General features: G+C 50.8%; 1 protein-coding gene and 2 long non-coding RNA genes across 3 annotated transcripts in view; 1 reads left to right on the forward strand and 2 right to left on the reverse strand.

The window, feature by feature from the left end:
- The window catches only part of KCNN3 (potassium calcium-activated channel subfamily N member 3), a 95000-nt gene extending 88216 nt beyond the window's left edge, over positions 1–6784 (forward strand). Inside the window, exon 8 of the mRNA XM_081173562.1 lies at positions 5811–6784. Coding sequence (XP_081029688.1) covers positions 5811–6107 — 297 coding nt within the window. The 3' untranslated portion in view covers positions 6108–6784. The remainder of the gene's footprint in view (positions 1–5810) is intronic.
- Positions 1–21827, reverse strand: part of LOC308575376 — a 137794-nt gene extending 115967 nt beyond the window's left edge. The window contains exon 1 of the long non-coding RNA XR_014002828.1: positions 21681–21827. This is a non-coding gene — a long non-coding RNA (uncharacterized lncRNA). The remainder of the gene's footprint in view (positions 1–21680) is intronic.
- LOC308575393 lies at positions 6522–12146 on the reverse strand. Its single transcript, XR_014002844.1, has 2 exons — positions 9901–12146; positions 6522–7994 (listed from the first exon to the last, which is right to left on the reverse strand). It is a non-coding gene; the product is annotated as an uncharacterized lncRNA (long non-coding RNA).
- Positions 21828–23098: the final 1271 nt, after the last annotated feature.

A 23098-nucleotide genomic window follows, 5' to 3' on the forward strand; every position in this document is an offset into this window, starting at 1 on the left:
TTGAGACAGGAGTGGGGAAACTTTTCCCAAAACCCGAGAGCCGCATTCCCTCCTGGGCCACGTGCCTGGGGTGGGCGGGGCCAGAGGCAAAAGTGGGTGGAGCAATGTGTCTGGGGTGGGCGGGGCCAGAGGCAAAAGTGGGTGGAGCAATGTGTCTGGGGTGGGCGGGGCCAGAGGCAAAAGTGGGTGGAGCAACGAATGCAGATTTTACCTTTATACAGTAGGCTAGTTTCTGCATATGTTCTCATCCAAAGAGGCATTACCTAGAGCTCAGGAATGGCAGAAACACTAAAGGAGGCAGGTCCAGGAAATGGTGTGGCCTGGGGAACAGAGGTGCTTTGGGGAGAGTCCTAGGGGCCAGACAGAGGCTCAGAGGGCCACATTTATTACTATTATTATTATTATTATTATTATTATTATTATTATTATTATTATATTAAAGTAAAGGGTAAAGGGACCCCTGACCATTAGGTCCAGTTGTGGCCAACTCTGGGGTTCCGGCGCTCATCTCACTTTATTGGCCGAGGGAGCCGGCGTACAGCTTCCGGGTCATGTGGCCAGCATGACTAAGCCACTTCTGGCCAACCAGAGCTGCGCATGGAAACGCTGTTTACCTTCCCACCGGAGTGGTACCTATTTATCTACTTGCACTTTGACGTGCTTTCGAACTGCTAGGTTGGCAGGAGCAGGGACTGAGCAACGGGTGCTCAACCAGTCGTGGGGATTCGAACCACTGACCTTCTGATCGGCAAGTCCTAGGCTCTGTGGTTTAACCCACAGCACCTTCTAAACCATCGTCTCCAGGCTATTTACACACAAAACAAATAGAACAGTTAAAGACCCATTGAACTTGGCCTGGTTGCAGATTGCCAACCAATGCAAATTCCTGCTGCACCTCAGGAGTCCATACACTAGCAGGAGTTTGCCCCCACAAGCCACTGTGTTCTGCAACAGCAGCCTCCAGACCAACCCCCAAGGGCAGCCCCACAGAGAGCTCATTGCAGTAACCAGGTTACCAGTGCATGGACCCCTGTGGTCCAAGCCGGAGGTCCCCCCATGCCTGATTTAGGAGATGGGGGGTAGGATTGAGTCCTACAGTATGTATCTGTGGACTGGCTTGGACTATACCATGCCCGACGTCAGGATGGTACCAAAATTGCATTGTGGCTACAGTGGTACCTCGGGTTAAGAACTTAATTCATTCCAGAGGTCCGTTCTCAACCTGAAACTGTTCTTAACCTGAAGCCCCACTTTAGCTAATGGGGCCTCCCGCTGCCACAGTGCCACTGCCAAGCGAGTTCTGTTCTCATCCTGAAGCAAAGTTCTTAACCCAAGGTACTATTTCTGGGTTAGCGGAGTCTGTAACCTGAAGCGTCTGTAACCCGAGGTACCACTGTACTTGGGCAGGGACGCGGACTTATAAAAAATATTGGGGGGGGGGGCCGGGAAAGCTCATGAATAATAAATAAGCTCATGAATATGCAAATAAAGTGGCGCCGCCTCCTCGTGAGCCAATAGGGGAGAGCGTGCTGCGCCTATTAATCAGCTCCGGAGCGGAAATTGGGTGGAGCTTTTGCTCGGGAGGGAGGGCAGGAGGCATGCAGCCCGACCCTGTGCATTTTGGGCTGGGGGAGGGGCGGCGATGGCGCTCTGCTGGAGGGGCGCCAGAGATTATTGGGGGGGCAAAGCCCCCCCAAACGAATTTTTGAGGGGGCTCGGGCCCCCTCAAGCCCCATGGAGTCGGCGCCTATGTACTTGGGTTTGATCTGAAGATGCTCACCAAAGGAACCCCAGAAGGGAGATGAGGGTACCCCACACTGCAGCCGTGATCTTTCTTCCGAGCCAGCTCCAGTCCTGGACAAGGCTGCCTCCTCCCCCTTGCCCGAAATCCATTCCCTCCAGCCTCTCTTGACTGCATGGGGATTCTGAGTCAGGGAGTGGTGGCAGAGGTGGGAGGCAGCAATCTGGCACCTTCCATGCGGGGCTTCCCCGAACGTTTGGTTGCCAGGCAACCCTGTGGAAGGAAGTGATAACACACTCTCTTCTCGGCTCAGACCTGCGACGGGTGGCGGTGCGTGGAGCAGGGAAAGAAATGTGTTTACCTAATGGAGCTCACTGCTTGCTTGCTTGCTTGTTGCTTGCTTGCTTGCTTAAACGGCCTCGGTCCAGTGTATCTGAAGGGGCGTCTCCACCCCCATCGTTCTGCCCGGACACTGAGGTCCAGCGCTGAGGGCCTTCTGGCAGTTCCCTCACTGCGAGAAGCCAAGTTACAGGGAACCAGGCAGAGGGCCTTCTCGGTAGTGGCGCCCTCCCTGTGGAACGCCCTCCCATCAGATGTCAAAGAGAACAACAACTACCTGACATTCAGAAGACATCTTAAGGCAGCCCTGTTCAGGGAAGTTTTTAATGTATGACATATTAGTGTATTTTTGGTCTTTGTGGAAGCTGCCCAGAGTGGCTGGGGAAACCCAGCCAGATGGGCGGGGTATAAATAATAAATTATTATTATTATTATGGGAAGCCCCCAAGCAGCGCCTGAGCCTCAGAGCTCTCTCCCCTGCTGTGTTTTCCAGCAGCTGGTATTCAGAAGCATACTGCCTCCCAATTAGCCTTTGTGGCTAGTAGTTGTTGATAGCCCTATTCTCCGCGAATTTGTCGGGCCTCTTTTTAAACCATCCAGGTTTGTTGGTTCCTGAAGCCTGTGCCACCATTCCTAGATACTTATAATTTGTGACTTGTTCTAATTTATGGCCTTGAAGGTTCCCAGCTTCTAAGCTTTGGTTTCCCCCCGAAAGCAAGTACAGTGGTACCTTGGGTTAAGTACTTAATTCGTTCCGGAGGTCCATTCTTAACCTGAAACTGTTCTTAACCTGAAGCACCACTTCAGCTAATGGGGCCTCCTGCTGCTGCCGCACCGCCAGAGCACGATTTCTGTTCTCATTCTGAAGCAAAGTTCTTAACTTGAAGCACTATTTCTGGGTTAGCGGAGTCTGTAACCTGAAGCATATGTAACCTGAGGTACCACTGTATCTTGGTCTTTTGATAATTGATTTTGAGACGTTCAGTTTCACAGTATGCTGCGAGTTTTCTTAGTGCTCTTTTGAGGCCAATGGGGGTTCTAGATAAAATTGCTTTCCTTCTGGGATTGTACTCCCAAGTGTGTTTTATAAGCTGGTCTCTGACCACAATAAATTATCTATCTATCTATCTATCTATCTATCTATCTATCTAACCATCCAGGTTGCTGGCCATCCTTGTGGAACTGAGGCCTGCACGCTTATCCCCCTCTGCCCACCAGTCTAAGCAAGCAAAGAGGCTTTGCTGGTTTTCATAACACGTTCCGGCCAGGCAAAAACACTTGAGGAGGGTGCAAAGCAGGGCTGGTGAAGGGGTGTGGCCTGGAGAGACAGGGGTGGCTTGAGGAGAGGGGGTATCCCCAGGGCTTGTTAAAGGTAAAGGGACCCCTGACCATTAGGTCCAGTCGTGACCGACTCTGGGGTTGCGGCGCTCATCTCGCTTTACTGGCTGAGGGAGCCGGCGTACAGCTTCCGGGTCATGTGGCCAGCATGACTAAGCCGCTTCTGGCGAGCCAGAGCAGTGCACGGAAACGCCGTTTACCTTCCTGCCAGAGCGGTACCTATTTATCTACTTGCACTTTCAGCTGCTTTTGAACTGCTAGGTTGGCAGGAGCTGGGACCGAGCAACGGGAGCTCACCCCGTTGCGGGGATTCGAATCGCCAACCTTCTGATCGGCAAGTCCTAGGCTCTGTGGTTTAACCCACAGCACCACCCGCGTCCCTCCCCAGGGCTTGTTAGAGAGGGCCAAACTACAGTTCCCAGGAGTCTTCCGGGGGAATCCTGACTGTTGAGGGTGCTGAGAGTCATTAAGAGAGGCACCCCCCTCCCCAAATTGAATAAAATATTGGAGGTGGCCGGTAAGCCCCGCCCCACATAATCACATAACACTGCACACACACCATTTGAATGGCAATGCCCATTAACAACAACAACAACAACAAATCCGTTTATTGTGAGGACCATGCCTGTACACAAACATCAACACAACAATAGTTAAAAATATTAAAATTCATTAAATACTATGCCAACAAATACCTTCATCCCACAAAATAGAAAGAGAGGGAAAACAAGGAACGAGTTAAACAGACGATGAAGGGGTCTTTACATTGTCATCCATAAATCTTTCCCTGGCTTTCATGGCCTTCATCACAAAAACCGCTACCACATGGGTGATACGTGGGTTTGCATCAACTAACAAGAATTTTACTCTATCTTCAGGATTGGTTATAGAGTTGGGTATAATTTGCAGCAGTGCGTCTCTAAAGCCCGAGTAGATGGGGCAATAGAGGAGGTAATGTGTAAGATCCTCTTTAGTTTTCATAAGGCAAGGACATAAACGATGTTCTACTGGGGTTTTTGTGAATCTACCGGTCAGGTATGCAGTTGGCAATGTTTGAAACCGTGCCATAGTGAAAGCTCTCCGAAGGGTGGGATCAGTGATCTCCACCAAGTAGTTGGCACAGATTTTGACTGCTTTTACTCGGAGAAGCCAGTAGGAAAACCCCAAATTTTTTATCTTTGTGGAGTCCAAAAAGGCATCTTTTTCAAAGATCCATTCCCGAACTTTATCAGGAAAGCCCATTAACTTTTTTGGAGAGCAGCCCCCTCAGATATTTTATTGGGGGTGACGCCCTTTCAGCCCCTATGAGTTGGTTCCTAGGCCCACATTCCCCTCGCAGAGCTTCAGTTTCCACCAATTTTTCTAGAAAAAGACGGGCCGGGGCTCACCATGAAGTCATTCGCCCTTGTTCTCTTGTAATGGCAATGGCGCCTACTTGAGAGGTGCCGGAACTCAGCTCCGTCGAGTACCAACTGAATAAAAGCCCTGATTTCCACAATGGTTTAACATTGAATCCCTCTTCGCAGGGAGCTCTGGAATTTGTAGCTCTCCGGGGGGGGGGGTTGCGGGGGTCTCCTAACAACTCTTTTTCCCCCCTTAAAAAAAATAAAATGTGATTTTCAGTTTTATACATTTCAATAATTTTACAGTCATTTTAACGTTTCAAAACTTGACTTCCTTCCCTCTCCTTCTGCGGTTCCTTAAATTTATTTTTAATACCTTCTGCGTATCCAAATTAACTTATTCATTTATTCATCTACTTCAAATATATACCCTTATGGAACTGCAGGTTATTACAATAATCCCACCTCTCCTCACAAGTCCCAGTACCCTTAACAAACAACGGCTCCCAGAATCCTTTGCGGGAGCGAACCACTGCCGTTTGAAGTGGTATCGTAGTGCTTTAAACGAATGTTGCATTTGTGGGATACAACCCTAAGTGACCCGAATAAAGGTAAAGGTAAAAGGACCCCTGACCATTAGGTCCAGTCATGACCAACTCTGGGGTTGCAGCGCTCATCTCGCTTTACTGGCCGAGGGAACTGGAGTACAGCTTCTGGGTCATGTGGCCAGCATGACTAAGCCGCTTCTGGCGAACCAGAGCAGCGCACAGAAACACCCTTTACCTTCCCACCGGAGTGGTACCTATTTATCTACTTGCACTGGTGTGCTTTTGAACTGCTAGGTTGGCAGGAGCAGGGACCGAGCAACGGGAGCTCACCCCGTCGCGGGGATTCGAACCGCTGACCTTCTGATTGGCAAGTCCTAGGTTCTGTGGTTTAACCCACAGCGCCACCCGCGTCCCTTCTGACCTCAATGTAGCCTGCTAATTTGCCTCTTCTTTTTTTAAAAAATAAAAATTCTTCTTTCACATTTTTTTTAAATTAAACAGATGCAGAACGTCATGTACGACCTCATCACGGAACTGAACGACCGGAGCGAAGACCTGGAGAAGCAGATAGGCGGGCTGGAGTCCAAACTGGAACAGCTGAACAGCAGCTTCCACTCCTTGCCCTTGCTCATCACGGACGCTCTGTGCCAGCAGCAGCAGCAGCTCCTGGCCACTATCCTCGAAGCCCGGGGGGTGAGCATGGGTGTGGGCGCCCCCCAGACGCCGCTCTCGGACAGCCCTTTGGGGGTCAGCTCAACCTCTTTCCCCACCCCTTATACCAGCTCCAGTAGTTGCTGAGCCCCGTCGGACGTGAGGGAAACGACCAAAACAACACACGCACGCACACGTGGGTCTTGGTTATCCGTGTGGGGGTGTCGATCCTGGCCCCGGATGTGGGGGGGGGGAGAGCAGAGGACCCCGGCCGCCGCCTTGTGGGGTCGCCTGGAAACAATGCGGGCTCGTCTCGGTGGTAGCGCCCCCTGTTGTTGGGGTTGGGTGGGGTGTGAAACAGGCGTTTTCGGCAGAGCCCCTCGCAGCGGCGTTCGGTGGACCGTAGGAATCCACGTTCAATCTCAGGTCTTCAAAAATCGAAAAACAAGCCAACTCCAAGGGCATCGATGCAACGGCGCAAGGTAGGGGGACCATTCCACTGTGTTGGACCCCAAGCCACTGGCATTGGGGTTGTTCATCTCCTTCTTTCTTCCCTGGTTGTTTTTATTTTTAAAAAACATTCTTATTCCTTCTTCCCCTCCGCGCATTAAGTGTCTTGCCGAAGAAAGTCAAAAGGCGACCGGGGAGGTGGCGAATTGGCCGAAACACAGGTGCCCCCCCTTCCCCCCTCCTCCTCTGCTGAATCTTGGCAAAGGTCTCGAGGTATCATTCCAGCTCCCTCAGAATTGGTTTTGCCAAAGAGACCGCCGTAAAGGTACCCTTTGTGGGGACTCTTCTGCGTTGGGTCTTTTTTGTTTTGTTTTTTAAGAAAAAGGGGAAATGGCAGGTGTCACCTTTTGCTGAGGCCTAAGAGTTACCTTGACTTGGAGAAATCGGAAGTTTTCCACCACTAAAGCTGTTCTTGGCGGAGACGAAGCAGCGATTTCGACGCATCCAGATGGGTTGGCGTTTGCCCTCCCCTCGCCATGGGCAAGGTGGTTGCCACTGAGGAAATGGGTTTGCTCAGATTCTGAGCGCTCCAAGAAACACAAAGCGAAAGAGAAGTTGTTCTCCATCGTCCTCCCGAGAGAATCGCCCCGAGCCCCTTCAGTTCGCCAGTGGTGCTTTGAAAAATCACATCCCTTTGGACCACATCGCCACGACCCTTCTTTAAACGTTGCGGTTACCAGCCTGAACTGCGTTGCCGCTGCAGTTTCCAAGGGCCTATCCACATTACAAACCTCTCACCTGGGCTTCCCAGATTCATCAACTTTTTATTATTAGTAGGGCTTCCCTCCCCCCTAAAAGCACCATGGGAATTGTAGGTTTGTTTGTTTTTTATGGGGGTGGACAGTCCTGCACTTTCAAAGGCTCCGCGGCTGACAGCCATTGGCGACTGAACTGGTTTGAACCCGGTTTAAATGTAATTTGCTATTGGCACTTAAATTGGTTTGCTCCCGCTTTGAATTGCCATACAGACAATTAGGCTGCACACTGGTTAATGAAACTGCAGTCAAAGTGGTTGAACTGAATTGCCACTGGCAGTCAAATCAGTTCCAAGCCTGGTTTGAAATGCCACTGTCTTGCATTTGAAGGGTGTACAAGCCCTGGGATTTTTCAGCACGCCGGTACACGGGTGTGGAGTGCACAGCTTATTTGAAAAAACAATTACTAGGAATCATTAGGAAGCTACCTAATGCAGAGTCAGACCCTTGGTCCATCTAGCTGTGTGCTGTCTACACTGACAGGCAGCGGCTGTCCGGAGTTTCAGTCAAGGGGGCGTATCCAGGCTCTGTTGGAGACACCAAGGATTGAACAGTTTCCCCGCCACCGCTGTCTAAGTCATGTCTGAATCCTACCATTGATTCACTGAGGCCAGGCTGAGCCCTTCCCACTCAGCTACAGCCCATTCGGAAATGCGTAAAATGCCGCCGTTCGCATTAGCGGTTAGCGTATCCCAGCCTAACCCTACCTCGCAGGGGTGTTGTGAGGCTAAAGTAGAGAGGGGCAGAGAATTGTGCCTGCTACCTTGATCTCCCTTGGAGAAAAGGCAGAGTACCATTTTGCAGTGTGCAAAATCGAAGGCCTTCCAAACAATTCATTTTTGGATATTAAAATCCCTCCATATACCACAGGCTCAGATCCGGAGACTACCTGAAGGCAGGGGATGAGAATGTAATAATAATAATAATAATAATAATAATAATAATAATAATAATAATAATAATAATTTTTTATTTATACTCCGCCCTCCCCAGCCAAGGCCGGGCTCAGAGCGGCTTACGAGCAATAATAAAAACAAGTTGAATGATTACAATTTAAAAACAACATTAAAATACAACATTAAAATATTGAAACATTAAAATATTAAAATGTAGCCTCCTCGTAGGAGGAAAAAGAAAAGAAAAAAAAGAGAGAGGGAGGGAGGGAATCAAATTGGCTCCAAGCCAAAGGCCAGGCGGAACAACTCTGTCTTACAGGCCCTGCGGAAAGAAATCAGATCCCGCAGGGCCCTGGTCTCATGAGGCAGAGCGTTCCACCAGGCCAGAGCCACCACTGAGAAGGCCCTGGCTCTGGTTGAAGCCAATCTAACTTCCTTAGGGCCCGGGACCACTAGGGTGTTGCTGTTTATGGACCTTGAGCCTCTCCGTGGGGCATAACGGGAGAGGCGGTCTCGTAGGTACGAGGGTCCCCAATCCCCAAGAATGCACACATTTTCAGGGGAGACTTATTACATTCTCCCCTCCCTGCCCAAGTAACTTTGTGGCCCTGAGAACAATTCAGAGAAGCAACCCACACTCCCCACATTTGGATGTCAATGGCCTTGACCCAGCTTTGTTGTGTATGAAGCCTTAATTGCTTAGCCCAGCCGCCTTGTGCTTAGAGTCATAGAAGTATAGAGTTAGAAGGCACCCCTTCTCCAGCACCCTGCAATTCAGGAATCGCAGCCAAAGAATCTCTGACAGATGTCTACCCAACCTCTGTTTAAAAACCTCCGAGAAAGGAGAATCCACCACCTTCTTGTGTTGAACAACTCTTCCCATCGAGAAGTTCTTCCTAATGTTTAGCCAGAATCTCGTTTCTTGTAATTGGTTCGAGTCCTGCCCTCCGGACCAGGAGAAAGCTAGCTTGTTCCCTCTTCCATGTGACAGCCCTTGAGATATTTGAAGAAGGCTATCATATCTCCTCTGAGTCTTCTCTTATCCATGCTAAACCCAACTCCCTTAACTGTTCCTCATAAGGCTTGGTTTCCAGGCCATTGATCATCTTGGCCACACTCCTCTGCAAACCTTCCAGCTTCTCAATCTTCTTCTTCAACTGTGGTGCCAGAACTGGACACAGGATTCCAGGTGTGGTCTGACCAAGGCAGAATACAGTGGTACTATTACTTCCCTTGATCGGGACACTATACACTTCTGTTGATGCATCCTAGAATAGCATTAGTATTTTTTGCTGCTGCATCACGCTGTTGACTCAGATTCAGCTTGCAGTGCACCAAGACTCCTAGACCATTTTCACATATGTTACTGGCAGGTGCCCCCCCCCCCCGCATCTTATATTTCTGCAGCTGGTTCTTCCTTCCTAGGCGGAGAATCTTAAGATTTGTCCCTATTGAAATTCATTTTGTCAGTTTGGTTCCAGTTCTCCAATCTGTCAAGGCCATCTTGCAACCCGATTCTCTCTTCTGCAGCATTAGCTATCCCTCCCAGTTTGGCGTCACCTGCTGCTGGTAAAAAAGGGTTTTTTCCATTCTCCCGAAGGGGACTCACTCTTTTTACGCTGCCTGCTTTTAACACCCTTTTAACTCCCCAGAGACCCAGGGACGTGGGTGGTGCTGTGGGTTAAACCACAGAGCCTAGGACTTGCCGATCAGAAGGTCAGCGGTTCGAATCCCCATGACGGGGTTAGCTCCCGTTGCTCGGTCCCTGCTCCTGCCAACCTAGCACGTCAAAGTGCAAGTAGATAAATAGGTACCACTCTGGCAGGAAGGTAAACGGCGTTTCCGTGCGCTGCTCTGGTTCGCCAGAAGCGGCTAAGTCATGCTGGCCACATGACCCGGAAGCTGGTACGCCGGCTCCCTCGGCCAATAAAGCGAGATGAGCGCCGCAACCCCAGAGTCGGCCACGACTAGACCTAATGGTCAGGGGTCCCTTTACCTTTAACTTCCCAGAGGGAGCGAGGAGCAAAACAGCCACAGCCCTCTGCTCTGAACCCTCCCTTCCTTTTTGTCAAGGCAATTGTTGGCATCACCCAACCGCTACCACCTGCTTTTTTGTCAGGCAAATGCCTCCCTCTGGCATGGCTCCTCATTCAGGCTGTTTGGGGGGGGGTTGTTGGGGGGGGCCTTGGCTCGGCTTCTGAGCCCCGCAAGGCGGCCGCTGGCTCGTTCCAGCGAGAGCTGAGCAGGTGACTCTTCATGTTCCCTTTGAACAGGCAAAGCAAGCGTGTAATTGCTCAGCGATATTAATTACGCGCCGCCCTGCGGCTCCGGTTAATTGCGAGCGAAGAAAGGGAGAAAACACCCCAGGTAGATCTAAGTGCTTTTTAGTGATTTTTCGGCATGTGGGGTTTTTATTTCAGGGGAGGCGGGGGGGGAATGCGCGGTCTTTTGTCAAAACTCCCCTTCAGCAGCTGTGTGTGGCTTTTCCGAACATCGCAGCACCAGAAAGCATTAAACGGGGAAGAGGGAGGGAGGGAAGCTGCCACTTAGCGAGGATGATAGGTGGCCCGCATTCCTTACAATTGAAGTTGCTTAGGAAACGGAGCAGAGCTTCAGGGCAGGATCCTTACAACGCCCACTGGATTCTCTCCCCACCACCACCACCACCATGCCAGTTTGGGGCTTTGGAGAGGCCCTGCTTCGCCAGGAAATATTTGGAGGAATGTTACATATGGTGCGAGCCACTCCGAGTCTTCTCGGTCAGTCCCCCGGCCTCCCAGAAAAGCTGGGATTTGTCTGAAGTGATCAGAACGAGGACATTTTGCCTGCCAGCCAGGGTACAGAGCGCTTAGCTAGATGGGCCGAATGCTGCGACTGAATATAAGGCAGCTTCCGTTCCTGGCATCTCCAGTTGGACTGTTACTGACCCCCGCCTGGAGAGCAGCTGCCGGTCAGTGTCTGTAATACTGAGTTAGATGGGCCACTGGCCTGACTCTATATAAGGCAGCCTCTCCCTGCATTCCTTTAGCTACATAAAAGCGAGTTAGGGCACCTCCACCGCAAGGAGAGGATGATAGAGACTGGCTTCACACTCGAGCATCTTTGAGGACTAGAATCTTTATTTTGAAGGGAAGGGCCAGCCCTCATTGTTAAAGCATCTGTTTTGCAAGCAGGAGGCACCAGACTCAACCCCCGGCGTCTCCAGTTAGGGATGGGAATGTCCCTTGCCTGAAACCCAGGGCAGCCGCTGCTGCCAGCCTGTGTTGACATCCCTGAGCTAGGTGGGAAAGCAGTCTGACTGTATAAAGCAGCTTCCTGTGTCTTTATTCCTAGCACTTCAACTCATCTGCATGTTTCTTTTTGCTGCAAATCCTCGTTTGGCAGCCCTGTGAGACAGGCAGGAGTCTTCTGGCCCCCATGTGGCAGATGTGAAGACGGAGGCTCAGAGAGAGAGAAGGTCGGGTCCTCAAAGGTTCCACGCAGAGGGCAGAGGTGCTGTTCAAAGCACGCACACCCACCCCTCCCGAATCCTCTTAGCCACACTGGTAGGGGGTAGCACGGTGGGCAATGGACTTATGGGGAAATTCCAGGAAGAGAAGCAGCGGCAGCCCATCTAGTTGGCACGGAAGGAGCCTCGTTCCATTTCAGAACCCTGGACAGCTCCACTCTCCCGTTCTCAAGGCAAGCCTCCCTCTACCTCAAGCTACTCAGAATGCAGACTCAGTTCCACATTGCAGGACTCCTAGCAGCTGGTTTCAATCATGGGAGAACTGCACAGAGTAGGAAAGGGTTAATTGATCACTCCCTTGAGCCATTTCGGATCCCCAATGGCTGTTAGTCTGGAAAAGTTACTAGCCTCCTCCCCACCCCACCCCCATGTTGATCATTTCTGGCATATCAGTGGCTTGGAGGCAAGAACAAATTATTTTGGTCCAGTCTAGAGAGAGAAAATGTCTGGCTGCTCGGCTGGAAGGCCTCTTTGCTCACCCTGGCGACCAGGCGAACCCCTGTTCCCAAAACCGCCTCCTTCTGACAGGGATCCAGAGAAGGGAGCGTCAGATCCTATCTGTTTAGCTGGCAGGATCTCAGCCCTGCGTCTGCCCCTCCTCGTCTCTCCAGGTCAGGCCCCTTATTTCCGTGGCATCTCCCGCCATCGCTCAAAGCACCTGTGTTTCACCGGAAATGAGAAGAGCCCGTCAAATCCGCGCTGGGACCGGAAGCTAGAAAGAAAAAAATGGGCCGCGATGAACGCTTAAATGAATTTCGTAGAGCAGCCTGTTCCAAGGCAGCTGTTAGGCAATTAACTACAAATTGAATGGGTTTTTTGGGGAGGCAATGATTACAGACTGCAGGATCAGATTTAACACCCCTCCTAGTAACTACTTCGCTCACCAGAGAGCATTCTCGCCCCCCCTTTTTTCTTTTACTAAACAGAAATGAGCCCAAGACACTCTGTGCAGCCGGAGGTGCCAATCTTTCAATGCCTTACCAGTTTTGATGGGCTTGGTTTTTATAGAAAGAGATTGTGAAACACTGCAGCCTGGGGCTTTTCTTACACCGCTTTGGACAAGGGGAGAAGATTGCAGGATCGATGCCCACCCCCTTCAGTTAAAACCCCTTTTTCAGAAAGTCACCATCTTCAAGAGAGAGAGAGAGAGAGAGAGAGAGAGAGAGAGAGAGAGAGAGAGAGATTGCAGCTTAGCTTAGGGAGGGGGCACCCTGGCCCTGTGGAAGAGCCCAACCCCTGCTTTGCGTGCAAATTATCCCAGGTAGACATCTGCCAGCCCAGGAGAACTGCTGCCAGTCAGTGTGGACAAGCCTGAGCTCATCTGGCTCAGTACAAGATGGCTTCCTATGTTCTAGCATTCTGGTCATTTATGACATGAGGAGAAAGTGTGGTTGGGTGGTGCCTCCTGACATTCCAGAGTGGTACAGTCTCAGCAGAGCCGTATCAGGTGCTTTGTTTTTACTTTTTGAATGTGTGCATCAGCTCTGGAGCATATTTTTGACACCAAGTCACCTTGCGGCAGCCCCTGCCCCCCCCGCGACCTTTTTTTTTAAAAAAATGTAAACAAGCCATCTCCGCCACTGAGGCGACACTCCCAGGTATACAAAGGGTGGGGTGGGAAAATGGGACAAGAGGTCTCTGCAAAGACGTCCCCTTCAGCTAACCATCTGGCAAGGCAATGAGATGCCAGGCACAAGATAAATGTCATATCTGCACCGTTTGATGCACTATGATACCTCTTCAACAGCCACGGCTCGCCCCCCCAAAAAAAAGAATTTTGGGAGCTGTGGCTTGTTAAATGCAACGACAGTTATTAGGAAACACCACTATTCCTCTCTCAGAGCTACAATTCCCGGAGTCTCCCGGGAAGAGGGATTGATTGTCAAACCACTCTGTGAATTCTTGCTCCGTGGGGGGAATAGCGCATGGCCTGCCAACAAATCTCAGCATCCTTAAACTGCAGGATTCTTTGGGGGGAAAGCCGTGGCTCCTGAAATGGCATACTGCTTTTGAAACAGGGCGTGGTATGTGCCCAAACTCAATTCTGCCCTTTTCCTTTCTGCCCCCATTACCCTGCTCCCCAGGAGACAGTGTTGGCCACTCGCCTAAATGGTTTTGAAAGAGGATTAGGCAAATTCATGGGAGGGAGGGCTACCAATGGCATCTAGCCACCATGGCTTTGAAGGCTGCTTTGCTTTTGAATACCAGCCTCTGGAAACCTCAGGAGGGGAGACTCCTCTTCTGCTGGGATCCTTCTTGCTGGTTTCCCACGGGCTTCTAGTTGGCCACTCGGAGGTGCACCACTGGTCCGGTGCAGCAGGCACCCTATGCTCATTCTCTGGACTTTGCCATTGTGGGCTCAGGTTCCAGCCACCTTCCCACAACTTCTCTCTGCTGCTAATAATCACCCATCATCTGGAAATGCCTGCGGAGGCGGAAGAATAGGGGACACTGGTACCACCGAGAAGGTGTTGGCAACGGCGTTCCTAATGCCACCTCAGCAAACCTACCATGGTCTGACCCACAAATGTCTACCTGCCCGCCCCCCCCACCGTCAGAAAGGAGCCAAACAGCCGGAGCAACTGCACACCTTTACAAAATAGCTGCGTCTGACCTAGCCTGGCGCTTGACGCGTTTCTCGAGACGATAAGAGCTTCGGTGAGGAAGCTGCACTTAAAAGCTCGCTTTTTTTTCTTATTTCTTTTCTTTTTTTAAAAAAAAGATTATTAGGGGAAAAGCATAACCATAGTTTTATTTTACCTATGAAAATATATTGCTATATTATAAAGGATAATATTGTAACTTTCAAAGTACTCTTTTTGTATCTGACGAGCTAGTTTATAGGCGGGCAGTTTGGGGAGGGTGGTTCTGCCTGCCCTTGCTCGCTCGTGTGATTGTTTCTGGGGTTACGGGTCGCTTGGCAGACCAAGGGGACGTGGCGTGGTGCGCCGACACACGGCGGAAGGTTTTCAACTGGTTCCAGGCTGGTTTGAAGTCTTCTGTCGTCGTCCCGCCACCCAAGGAGAGGGAGCCTGAAACGGGGCTTAGAGAGATCTCTGCTGGGAATTATCCGCACCTGAAGGTAAGGCTTGAAAGGTCTGTAGCTCAGTGGGAGAGTGTCTGCATAGCATGCGAGAGCTCCCAGCTTCAGTCCCCAATGGCACCTCCAGATAGGGCTGGGAGAAACCCCCATGTCTGAAATCCTAGGAAGACGCTGACAGCAGAGATAATTAATACTGAGCTGAATCAACCAGTGGTCCGACTCGTCATAAGTCATCTTCCTGTGTTTCTGTTCCTAAGCCCCACAAAACATTCTCCACCAACAACCTGGAAACTACCGTATTTTTTGCTCTATAAGACGCACCAGACCATAAGACGCACCTAGTTTTTGGAGGAGGAAAACAAGGAAAAAAATATTCTGAATCTCAGAAGCCAGAACAGCAAGAGCCAGAACAACTGCGCAGCGAAAGCAACAATCCCTCTTGCTGTTCTGGCTTCTGGGATAGCTGCGCAGCCTGCATTCGCTCCGTAAGACGCACACACATTTCCCCTTACTTTTTAGGAGGGAAAAAGTGCGTCTTATAGAGCAAAAAAAATACGGTAGTTCTGCAAATCACCAGCCTTCAGGTTTGGTGGAGAATGTGGGCAGAGGTTGTTGTTTTCTCTCCCAGTAGAGTTTTGGAGCTATCAAAGCAAAAAATGGACAGGCCACAGATTTCTGGCAAAGCGAACAAGCATTTTGTTTGCAGAGCTGACCCCTGGGCTTCCTAAGACTCCAAGAAGAGCCTCGCAGATCGATCAGGCCAATGATCCGTCCAGCCCTTCAAGGGCTGACCCAGATGCTTCTTTGGAGAAGATTGAAGGCAGGGTGCAAGAACAACGCTTCCCCCACTTGCGATTCCCAGCGGCTGGCGTTCAGAGGCACATCAATGCCTCTTGGCCACCCCACTCCCATGAAACCAGCAAGGATGCGCTGATATTTGAGGGGGAGTGAGGGCATGAACAAATGCTGGCTGTTAGGTGCGATGCCTGAATGGAACCCCTACCGTCCGAGGCAGCCTACCCGTGGGAAGCTGGGTGCTGCGATTGGTGGGTTTTTGCACTGTTCGTTTCCGTGCTTTCTCCCCACACCTTCCAAACACGCTTGCTCTGCGTTCCTATAGCAGAAGGAGGATTTCATTGCAACAGTGAACAAGAAAGGGCAGGCAGGAAGGGGGTGTTCTTTCCAATGGCTTGTGCTTTGCCCAAACCACTCACTCCCCTGAAGGTCTTTTAGGAGCAGGGAGTGGGCACGAAAGCAGATTATAGCTACCCCCCTGCCTGGCGAGCTGAATAGGAACCTCATTAACTGCCGCATGGTCTTTTCTCTCCCAGACTCCACCGTTCAGCAAGGGCTGGGCAGGGCTTCCGCTGCCACCCTGAACTCTGCCAGCTCTTTGTTTTACATTAAATACGGGGTGGCTGTTGGGAAAGGCCAGGCACAGCTGGACACCCACTTTGCTGTATTGTGGGTTTAAAACCTTCCGTGGCTAATTGCCAGTTTGGCCTTCTTCCCTGCGTTGGACCTGTACCAAGCTGGCTCTGTGTTTTCTGAAGTGTGACTTGACTCAGATTTCATTGCCACCAAATGTTTTTAAAGCTCTCTCGCTCAGCCACCCACTCTCCACTCTTGCCCTACTTCCCTCATGTTTCTCTCTCTTCTCTCTCTCTCTCTCTCTCTCTCTCTCTCTCTCTCTCTCTCTCTCTGTGCACCATACAGTTAAAGCACTCTGATATAATTTCAACCAGTCATGGCTTCCCCCAAAGGATTCTGGGAGCTCTTGCTTGTTAAGGGTACTGAGAGTTGTTAGGAGACCCCTTTCCTCCCACGCCCGGTGTGGTGTAGTGGTTAAGAGCGGTAGTCTTATAATCTGGTGAACCGGGTTCGATTCCCCGCTCCTCCACATGCAGCTACTGGGTGACCTGGGGCTAGTCACACTTTTCTCTGAAGTCTCTCAGCCCCACTCACCTCACAGAGTGTTTGTTGTGAGGGAGGAAGGGAAAGGAGAATGTTAGCCGCTTTGAGACTCCTTAGGGTAGTGATAAAGCGGGATATCAAATCCAAACTCCTCCTCCTTCCCTCAGGAAACAGCAATTCCCAGAGGGGTTTAGCAAGCCCTCTTCATAGAGAACTCTGGGAATTGTAGCTCTTTGAGGGGAATGGGGGGGGGGGACGACTCCTAACAGCTCTCAGTGGCCATAACAAACCACAGCTTATTTGGGGGAAGCTATGAGTGTCAAGATTTGGCACCCTAGTGCTTCAAATGTAGAGTGTGCATGTGTCCACACACCCACACCCTGGCTCAGTCGCTAGAGCATGAGACTCTTAATCTCAGAGTCATGTATTCAAACCCCACATTGGGCAAAACATTCCTGCATCGCAGGGGGTTGAACTAGATAGACTCTTGTGCTCCCTTCCAACTCTCTAATTCTATGAACGTGTTTATATCCCACCTTCCTCCTAAGTTGGGATTCAAGGTGGCTTCCAGCATACAAAAACATGAAGCGCAAACTACCGTATTTTTCGCTCTATAAGAGGCACCAGACCACAAGACGCACCTAGTTTTTGGAGGAGGAAAACAAGAAAAAATATATTCTAAATCTCAGATGCCAGAACAGCAAGAGGGATCGCTGCGCAGTGAAAGCAGCAATCCCTCTTGCTGTTCTGGCTTCTGGGATAGCTGCGCAGCCTGCATTCGCTCCGTAAGACGCACACACATTTCCCCTTACTTTTTAGGAGGAAAAAAGAGAGTCTTATAGAGCAAAAAATACTGTAGTTAAAATACATTGAGAAGCAGCAATTAAAATACAGTCCGCCCTGACAGCAGCCCAGTAACTGGCCTCGTCTGCAGCTTGACCTGCAGCAGCCCAGTAACTGGCCTCGTCTGCAGCTTAGTTTTCAAAGGCCTGTCTGAACAGGCAGGACTTGGCCTGCCTGTGGAAGGAAAGGCCAGAAGGAGCCGGTCTGATCTCTCAGGAGGGGATTCTGCAAAATGGGAGCAGCCACAGAAAAGGCTGCATCTCTTGCCCCCCCCCCCAACCGTGCTTCTGGGAGAATGTGTGTTCTTGGACTTGTAGCTCCCATCAACCCCACAGCATGGCCTGTGGTCTGGGATGATAGGCAACAACATCTCGAGGGCGATCGTTTCCCCCTTCTGCATGCAGAGCAGCTGGTCTATTCAGTGAGCATCCAGTTGGCTCCTTACCTCTCTCGCCCTGACCTAGCCACTGTGATCCACGCGACGGTCACCTCCAGACTGGATTATTGTAACTCGCTCTACGTGGGGCTGCCCTTGAGACTGACCCAGAAACTCCAGCGGGTGCAGAATGCCGCAGCGAGACTCCTTATGGTGTCCTCGCTGCGGGATCACATTCACCCGCTGCTATACCAGCTCCACTGGCTTCCGGTGGAGTATAGGATCAGGTTTAAGGTGCTGGTTTTAACCTTTAAAGCCCTATACAGCCTAGGGCCCTCGTACCTACGGGACTGCCTCTCCTGGTATGTCCCACAGAGGACCTTACGGTCTTCAACCAAAAACATCCTGGAGGTCCCAGGCCACAGAGAGGTTAGGCTGGCCTCAACCAGAGCCAGGGCTTTTTCGGCTGTGGCTCCGATCTGGTGGAACGCTCTGTCACAAGAGACTAGGGCCCTACAGGACTTGACATCTTTCCGCAGGGCCTGCAAGACAGAGCCGTTCCACCAGGCCTTTGGCCAGGGCACAGCCTGACTCCCTCCTTTGGCAATCTTCACAGAACTCTAGCCCCATGGTTGCCATCAATTTGATTTGAATTAATTTTATAATGAAATGATTTTAGAATGTTGTATTATTTTATTGTTGTTAGCCGCCCTGAGCCCGGCTTCGGCTGGGGAGGGCGGGATATAAATAAAAATTCATTATAATTATTATCCTGCCTTCAGAACACAGGAATCTGCCTTTGTTATACCAGGTCAGGCTACTTGTCAATCTAGCCCAGTTCTGTTTTCTCTGAATGGCAGCGCTGGGGGGTGCGAGCGAGTACCTCTTAACATGGAGATCCCACCTGACTTCCCTGCCTTGTCCAGCTGCTCTGCCTTGAACAGGTGCTCCGCTTGCCGTTGTCACCTTCGAACATCTTCGGAGAACGCCGCTGTTAAAGGCAGAGAAACAGCTGGCCGCTGGACAAGCTGGCAACCCTAGTTTTGATGTCTCTTGGATGCTGGCACTGCTGACAACTGTGCAGTGTGCCTCATTCAGTCTGGTCACCTGTGTAGTTCCTGGAAGGGCCTCTACAGAAGCTCGAGAGGGCCAAAATAGGCCAGCAAAGCAGCAAGAGAGTTTAGTGCAGGGATGAGGGAACTTGTGGCCCTCAAGACATGAGACTCCCAGCTCCCATCAGCCCCAGCCAATACGATCAATGGTCAGGAGTGATGGGAGTTGCAGTCCAAGAGCATCATGGACACAGGCTGCCTCTCCTCCCTGCACTAGTGATTAGGGCTGGGCGATACCTGGTTTTCAGCTTCATGATAAACATTGCAAATATACCACGAGGCCCGAAATAAGGATGGAGCCAGGTAGAGGCGTTGGCTGGCTTCACGGTTTCCCTCCACATTGCGATTTTTGCATAGCACCCACCCACACATCTACGATTTGCAATACCGTATTTTTCGCTCTATAGGACGCACTCCCCCCCCCCAAAAAAAAAAATTTAAGGGGAAATGTGTGTGTGTACTATGGAGCGAATGCAGGCTCCTTGGCTTCAGCGATAGCAATGCGAAGCCTCCGAAGCGCAGAGGGAGAGCTCCCCACGCGCTCCGGAGGCTTCGCGTTGCTTTTGCTGAAGCCGCCTGAAGTCCCCAGAGTTCCCACTGCGCTCCGGAGGCTTCAGGCAGCTATCCACAAGCCTTTGGACCCCCCGCTGCGCTCCGAAGGCTTGCGGATAGCCGCCTGAAGCCTGGAGAGCGAGACTTCGCTTCACTGGAGAGGCGCTGCACAGTTTTCCCTCTCTGCGCAGCGCCCCTTCAGCGAAGTGGGAGGAGAAATGGAAGGGGCTCTGTTTCTCCTGCTGCTTCGCTGAAGGGGCGCTGAGCAGAGAGGGGGAGAATTTTTCCCCCCTGTTCTCCCCCTCCTATGGTCCAGTGCATCCTATAGAGCAAAAAATACGGTATATTGCAAGGTCAAAAATGATAAAACCAATATCATGAAACTGGTTTTGGGCAGTATATCACCCAGCCCTAACATGCATCATGATTCACAATCTGTTGCCAGGTCAAAAATTAGGAAATTGATATCACGATATGGACTTCAAAGTGGTTTTGGAAAATACGTTGATATATCACCCAGCCCTACTTGTGATGTCTTTCCCCAATTTCAAGTTTCAGAAGACTGATGGAGGAGGCCAAGGGCTGAATTTTAGTGGCTGGACAGAGGCTTGCAGACCATCAGTTGCAGACCTTGGGAGCTAGCTTGAAGGAGAATGAGGAATAGAAACTATTAGCAGCATGTGTGTGTGTGTGTTCCCCCTGCCTTCCCCGCCCCCTCTGGGCTTGCTAGTAAGGTTGCCAACTGACCCAATCACCAGCCTGCTCCTGTGCCTTTTAAGAGTAAACAGCAGGTGTGGCTATTTCCCCTCCACAGTGTGCTTTCAGGCCGTGCTGCTGCTTTGTGGCGGAGGAGCTGGCACGAGCAGGAGAAGTTGGCAACCTTAAGCAGCCATGCTTTATTGTGCCCGAGTTGAGGAAGAGCGGGGGGGGGTTGTCTTTAACCAGAGGGGGTGGCACAGGAGGGGGAAAGGAGGAGATGGGAGGGAGCAATTGGCAATCTCCAACAACCGTGTCCCCCCACCACTCGAAAAACAACAATCAACTCTGTACCCAGAAACAATCATGTCTGAATCCAAACTAATGGCTTTAACCTGTTCACTGTAAAGAATCAAAAAAGTAAAACTAAAAAAAAGTGCCTTGGACTTGACTCTCAAGAGATCGTTCTCTATGTCTTCACCTATGCGGGTATATAATTTATGTAGATACATACATAGAGAGACGCGGACACAGCATATACGTGTTAGACAGTCCTGATATAAAAGGCTTTGAAACCCTTTTGTGTTTTCTCTCTCTCTGTGTTCTCTGTTCTTTCATTCCTTCCCCAGATCAGAAGATTACTCGGGCCCATTCTCTCCTCTAATTTTTATTAAGTATTCCCTCAATCCATTATCTATTTGCAATTTCAACCCTCGGCTTTGAGATAATCTTTCCGCACTCTCGCTGAGCTGGTGGGGAGACATGTCAAATCATAGGAGCATGCATCAGCCTTGCACAGAAAAGCAGCTGAATAGCTCTCTCTCCCCCCCCCCTTTTCTTTTTCTTGCTAATTTTACCTGGGGGCGGGGGAATCAGATAAGCCTGACACAAGGGAAGTCAAAAGGGAGGCTGCCGCTGTTTGAAAGCTGCAGAGCTAGGAGAGCTCCACCTGTCAGCTGACTGGAAAAGAGGTCTGGGTGGTTGTCAGGGGGCTACGGAGTGTCTGCAAACATTCCAATTGCTCAAAAGGTTTTTTAAAACATACACTATGTCATGCAACATCAACCCTGCCTTTGGGTGTGTCAGTGGGATCATCGAGAGATGAAGGAAGGATCAAATTTAATTGCAAACCATAAATTTCCAGTCCAGACATTGCCGCAGTCATTTTGGAATGCGTCCCTCAAAAATCAGGTAAGCCAAATAAAAGAAGGCAGTTCAAAAATAAATAAATGAACAGCTCAAGTCAAAGGCCAGGTGCATATTCTGAAACCGCCATAGCTTGACGGCAAGACCTGTGCCTTCAGCTGATTCAAATGAGCCTACCTTAAAGGTAAAGGGACCCCTGACCATTAGGTTCAGTCGTGGACGACTCTGGGGTTGCAGCGCTCATCTCACTTTATTGGCTGAGGGAGTCGGCATACAGCTTCCGGGTCATGTGGCCAGCATGACAAAGCCGCTTCTGGCAAGCCAGAGCAGTGCATGGAAATGCCATTTACCTTCCCGCCGGAATGGTACCTATTTATCTACTTGCACTTTGACGTGCTTTTGAACTGCTAGGTTGGCAGGAGCAGGGACTGAGCAATGGGAGCTCACCCCGTCGCGGGGATTCGAACTGCCGACCTTCTGATCGGCAAGTCCTAGGTTCTGTGGTTTAACCCACAGCGCCACTGGTGTCCCTGAGCCTACCTTAGCGGCTGGCTTTTTCACTGAGGAGTCACGGAACGCTGATGCACATTCCAACTTCTGAAAACTCCCCACCCCCTCCACACTTCAGCCACCTGGCTTAATAACATTGGTGTAGTTAGCATAAAGTATTTCCAAACAAAGCCCCGGTTCCCCTTCTCCCCCATTTAATCTTGAATCTCTCCAAGAACTGGCTCTGCGAAAAACCTCCCCAAAGCTCCTGTGCTCAGATCCTGGTTCTGCAGATGAAAAAAAGAGATTTCCCAGGCTGCAAATAATGGTTGGCATGTGTGGGATGGAGAAAAGAGAGTAATGGTCCCCCCAGGGACTCGGAAATAACCACTGCCTGTGCTTCCTCGAGGCTCAAGCTACACCGACTGCAGAGTAAAACATTCGCTAGTCTCTTTGTTCTGGCGCTGCTGCTTAAATCTTCACAGGCTGAAACTTTGTGGAGTGGGAAGGGCCTTGGTTGAAGGGCTGGGGAAGCTCAGGTCTGGGAATCAGATGTGCCCCTTTAGGCCTCTGTATGCGGGTGGCACTGTGGGTTAAACCACACAGTATAGGGCTTGCTGATCAGAAGGTCGGCGGTTCGAATCCCCGTGACGGGGTGAGCTCCCGTTGCTCAGTCCCTGCTCCTGCCAACCTGGCAGTTTGAAAACACGCCAAAAAGTGCATGTAGATAAAATAGGTATCGCTCCAGCGGGAAGGTAAACGGCATTTCCATGCGCTGCTCTGGTTTGCCAGAAGCGGCTTAGTCATGCTGGCCACATGACCCGGAAGCTGTACGCCGGCTCCCTCGGCCAATAAAGCGAGATGAGTGCCGCTACTACCCCAGAGTTGTCCGTGACTGGACCTAATGGTCAGGGGTCCCTTTACCTTTACGTGGCCCCCAGGGCTCTTTCCCAGACCACACCCGTCCCCCGACTTACTCAAAGCCCTCCAGCCTGGCTGAAATGTGTCCTTGAAGTTCCATAGTATCTCTTGATCACCTGGGTTGAGAAGCAAGCGGAGAGCTATATTGAAACCTCTAGCATTTGCCTGGTTCAACTGAAGCCTATCTCTCGCTTGGCCTGCTTTTTGATGCTGGCCCCCGGAAGGCTGAGTCTGGGAGGATGCGGCCTTTGGACCGGGAAAGATCCCTCCCTCTTCTACTTATTCCCTCTTGGTCCAACCCTCTGCTCAGGAAATCCAGAGCATCCTCGATAGATGAATGACACTCCGCCCTGAAAGGAAAAGGGGGGACATGGCAA

The sequence above is a fragment of the Podarcis bocagei genome (assembly GCF_964188305.1).
Source record: "Podarcis bocagei genome assembly, chromosome: 16".
Taxonomy (NCBI): domain Eukaryota; kingdom Metazoa; phylum Chordata; class Lepidosauria; order Squamata; family Lacertidae; genus Podarcis; species Podarcis bocagei.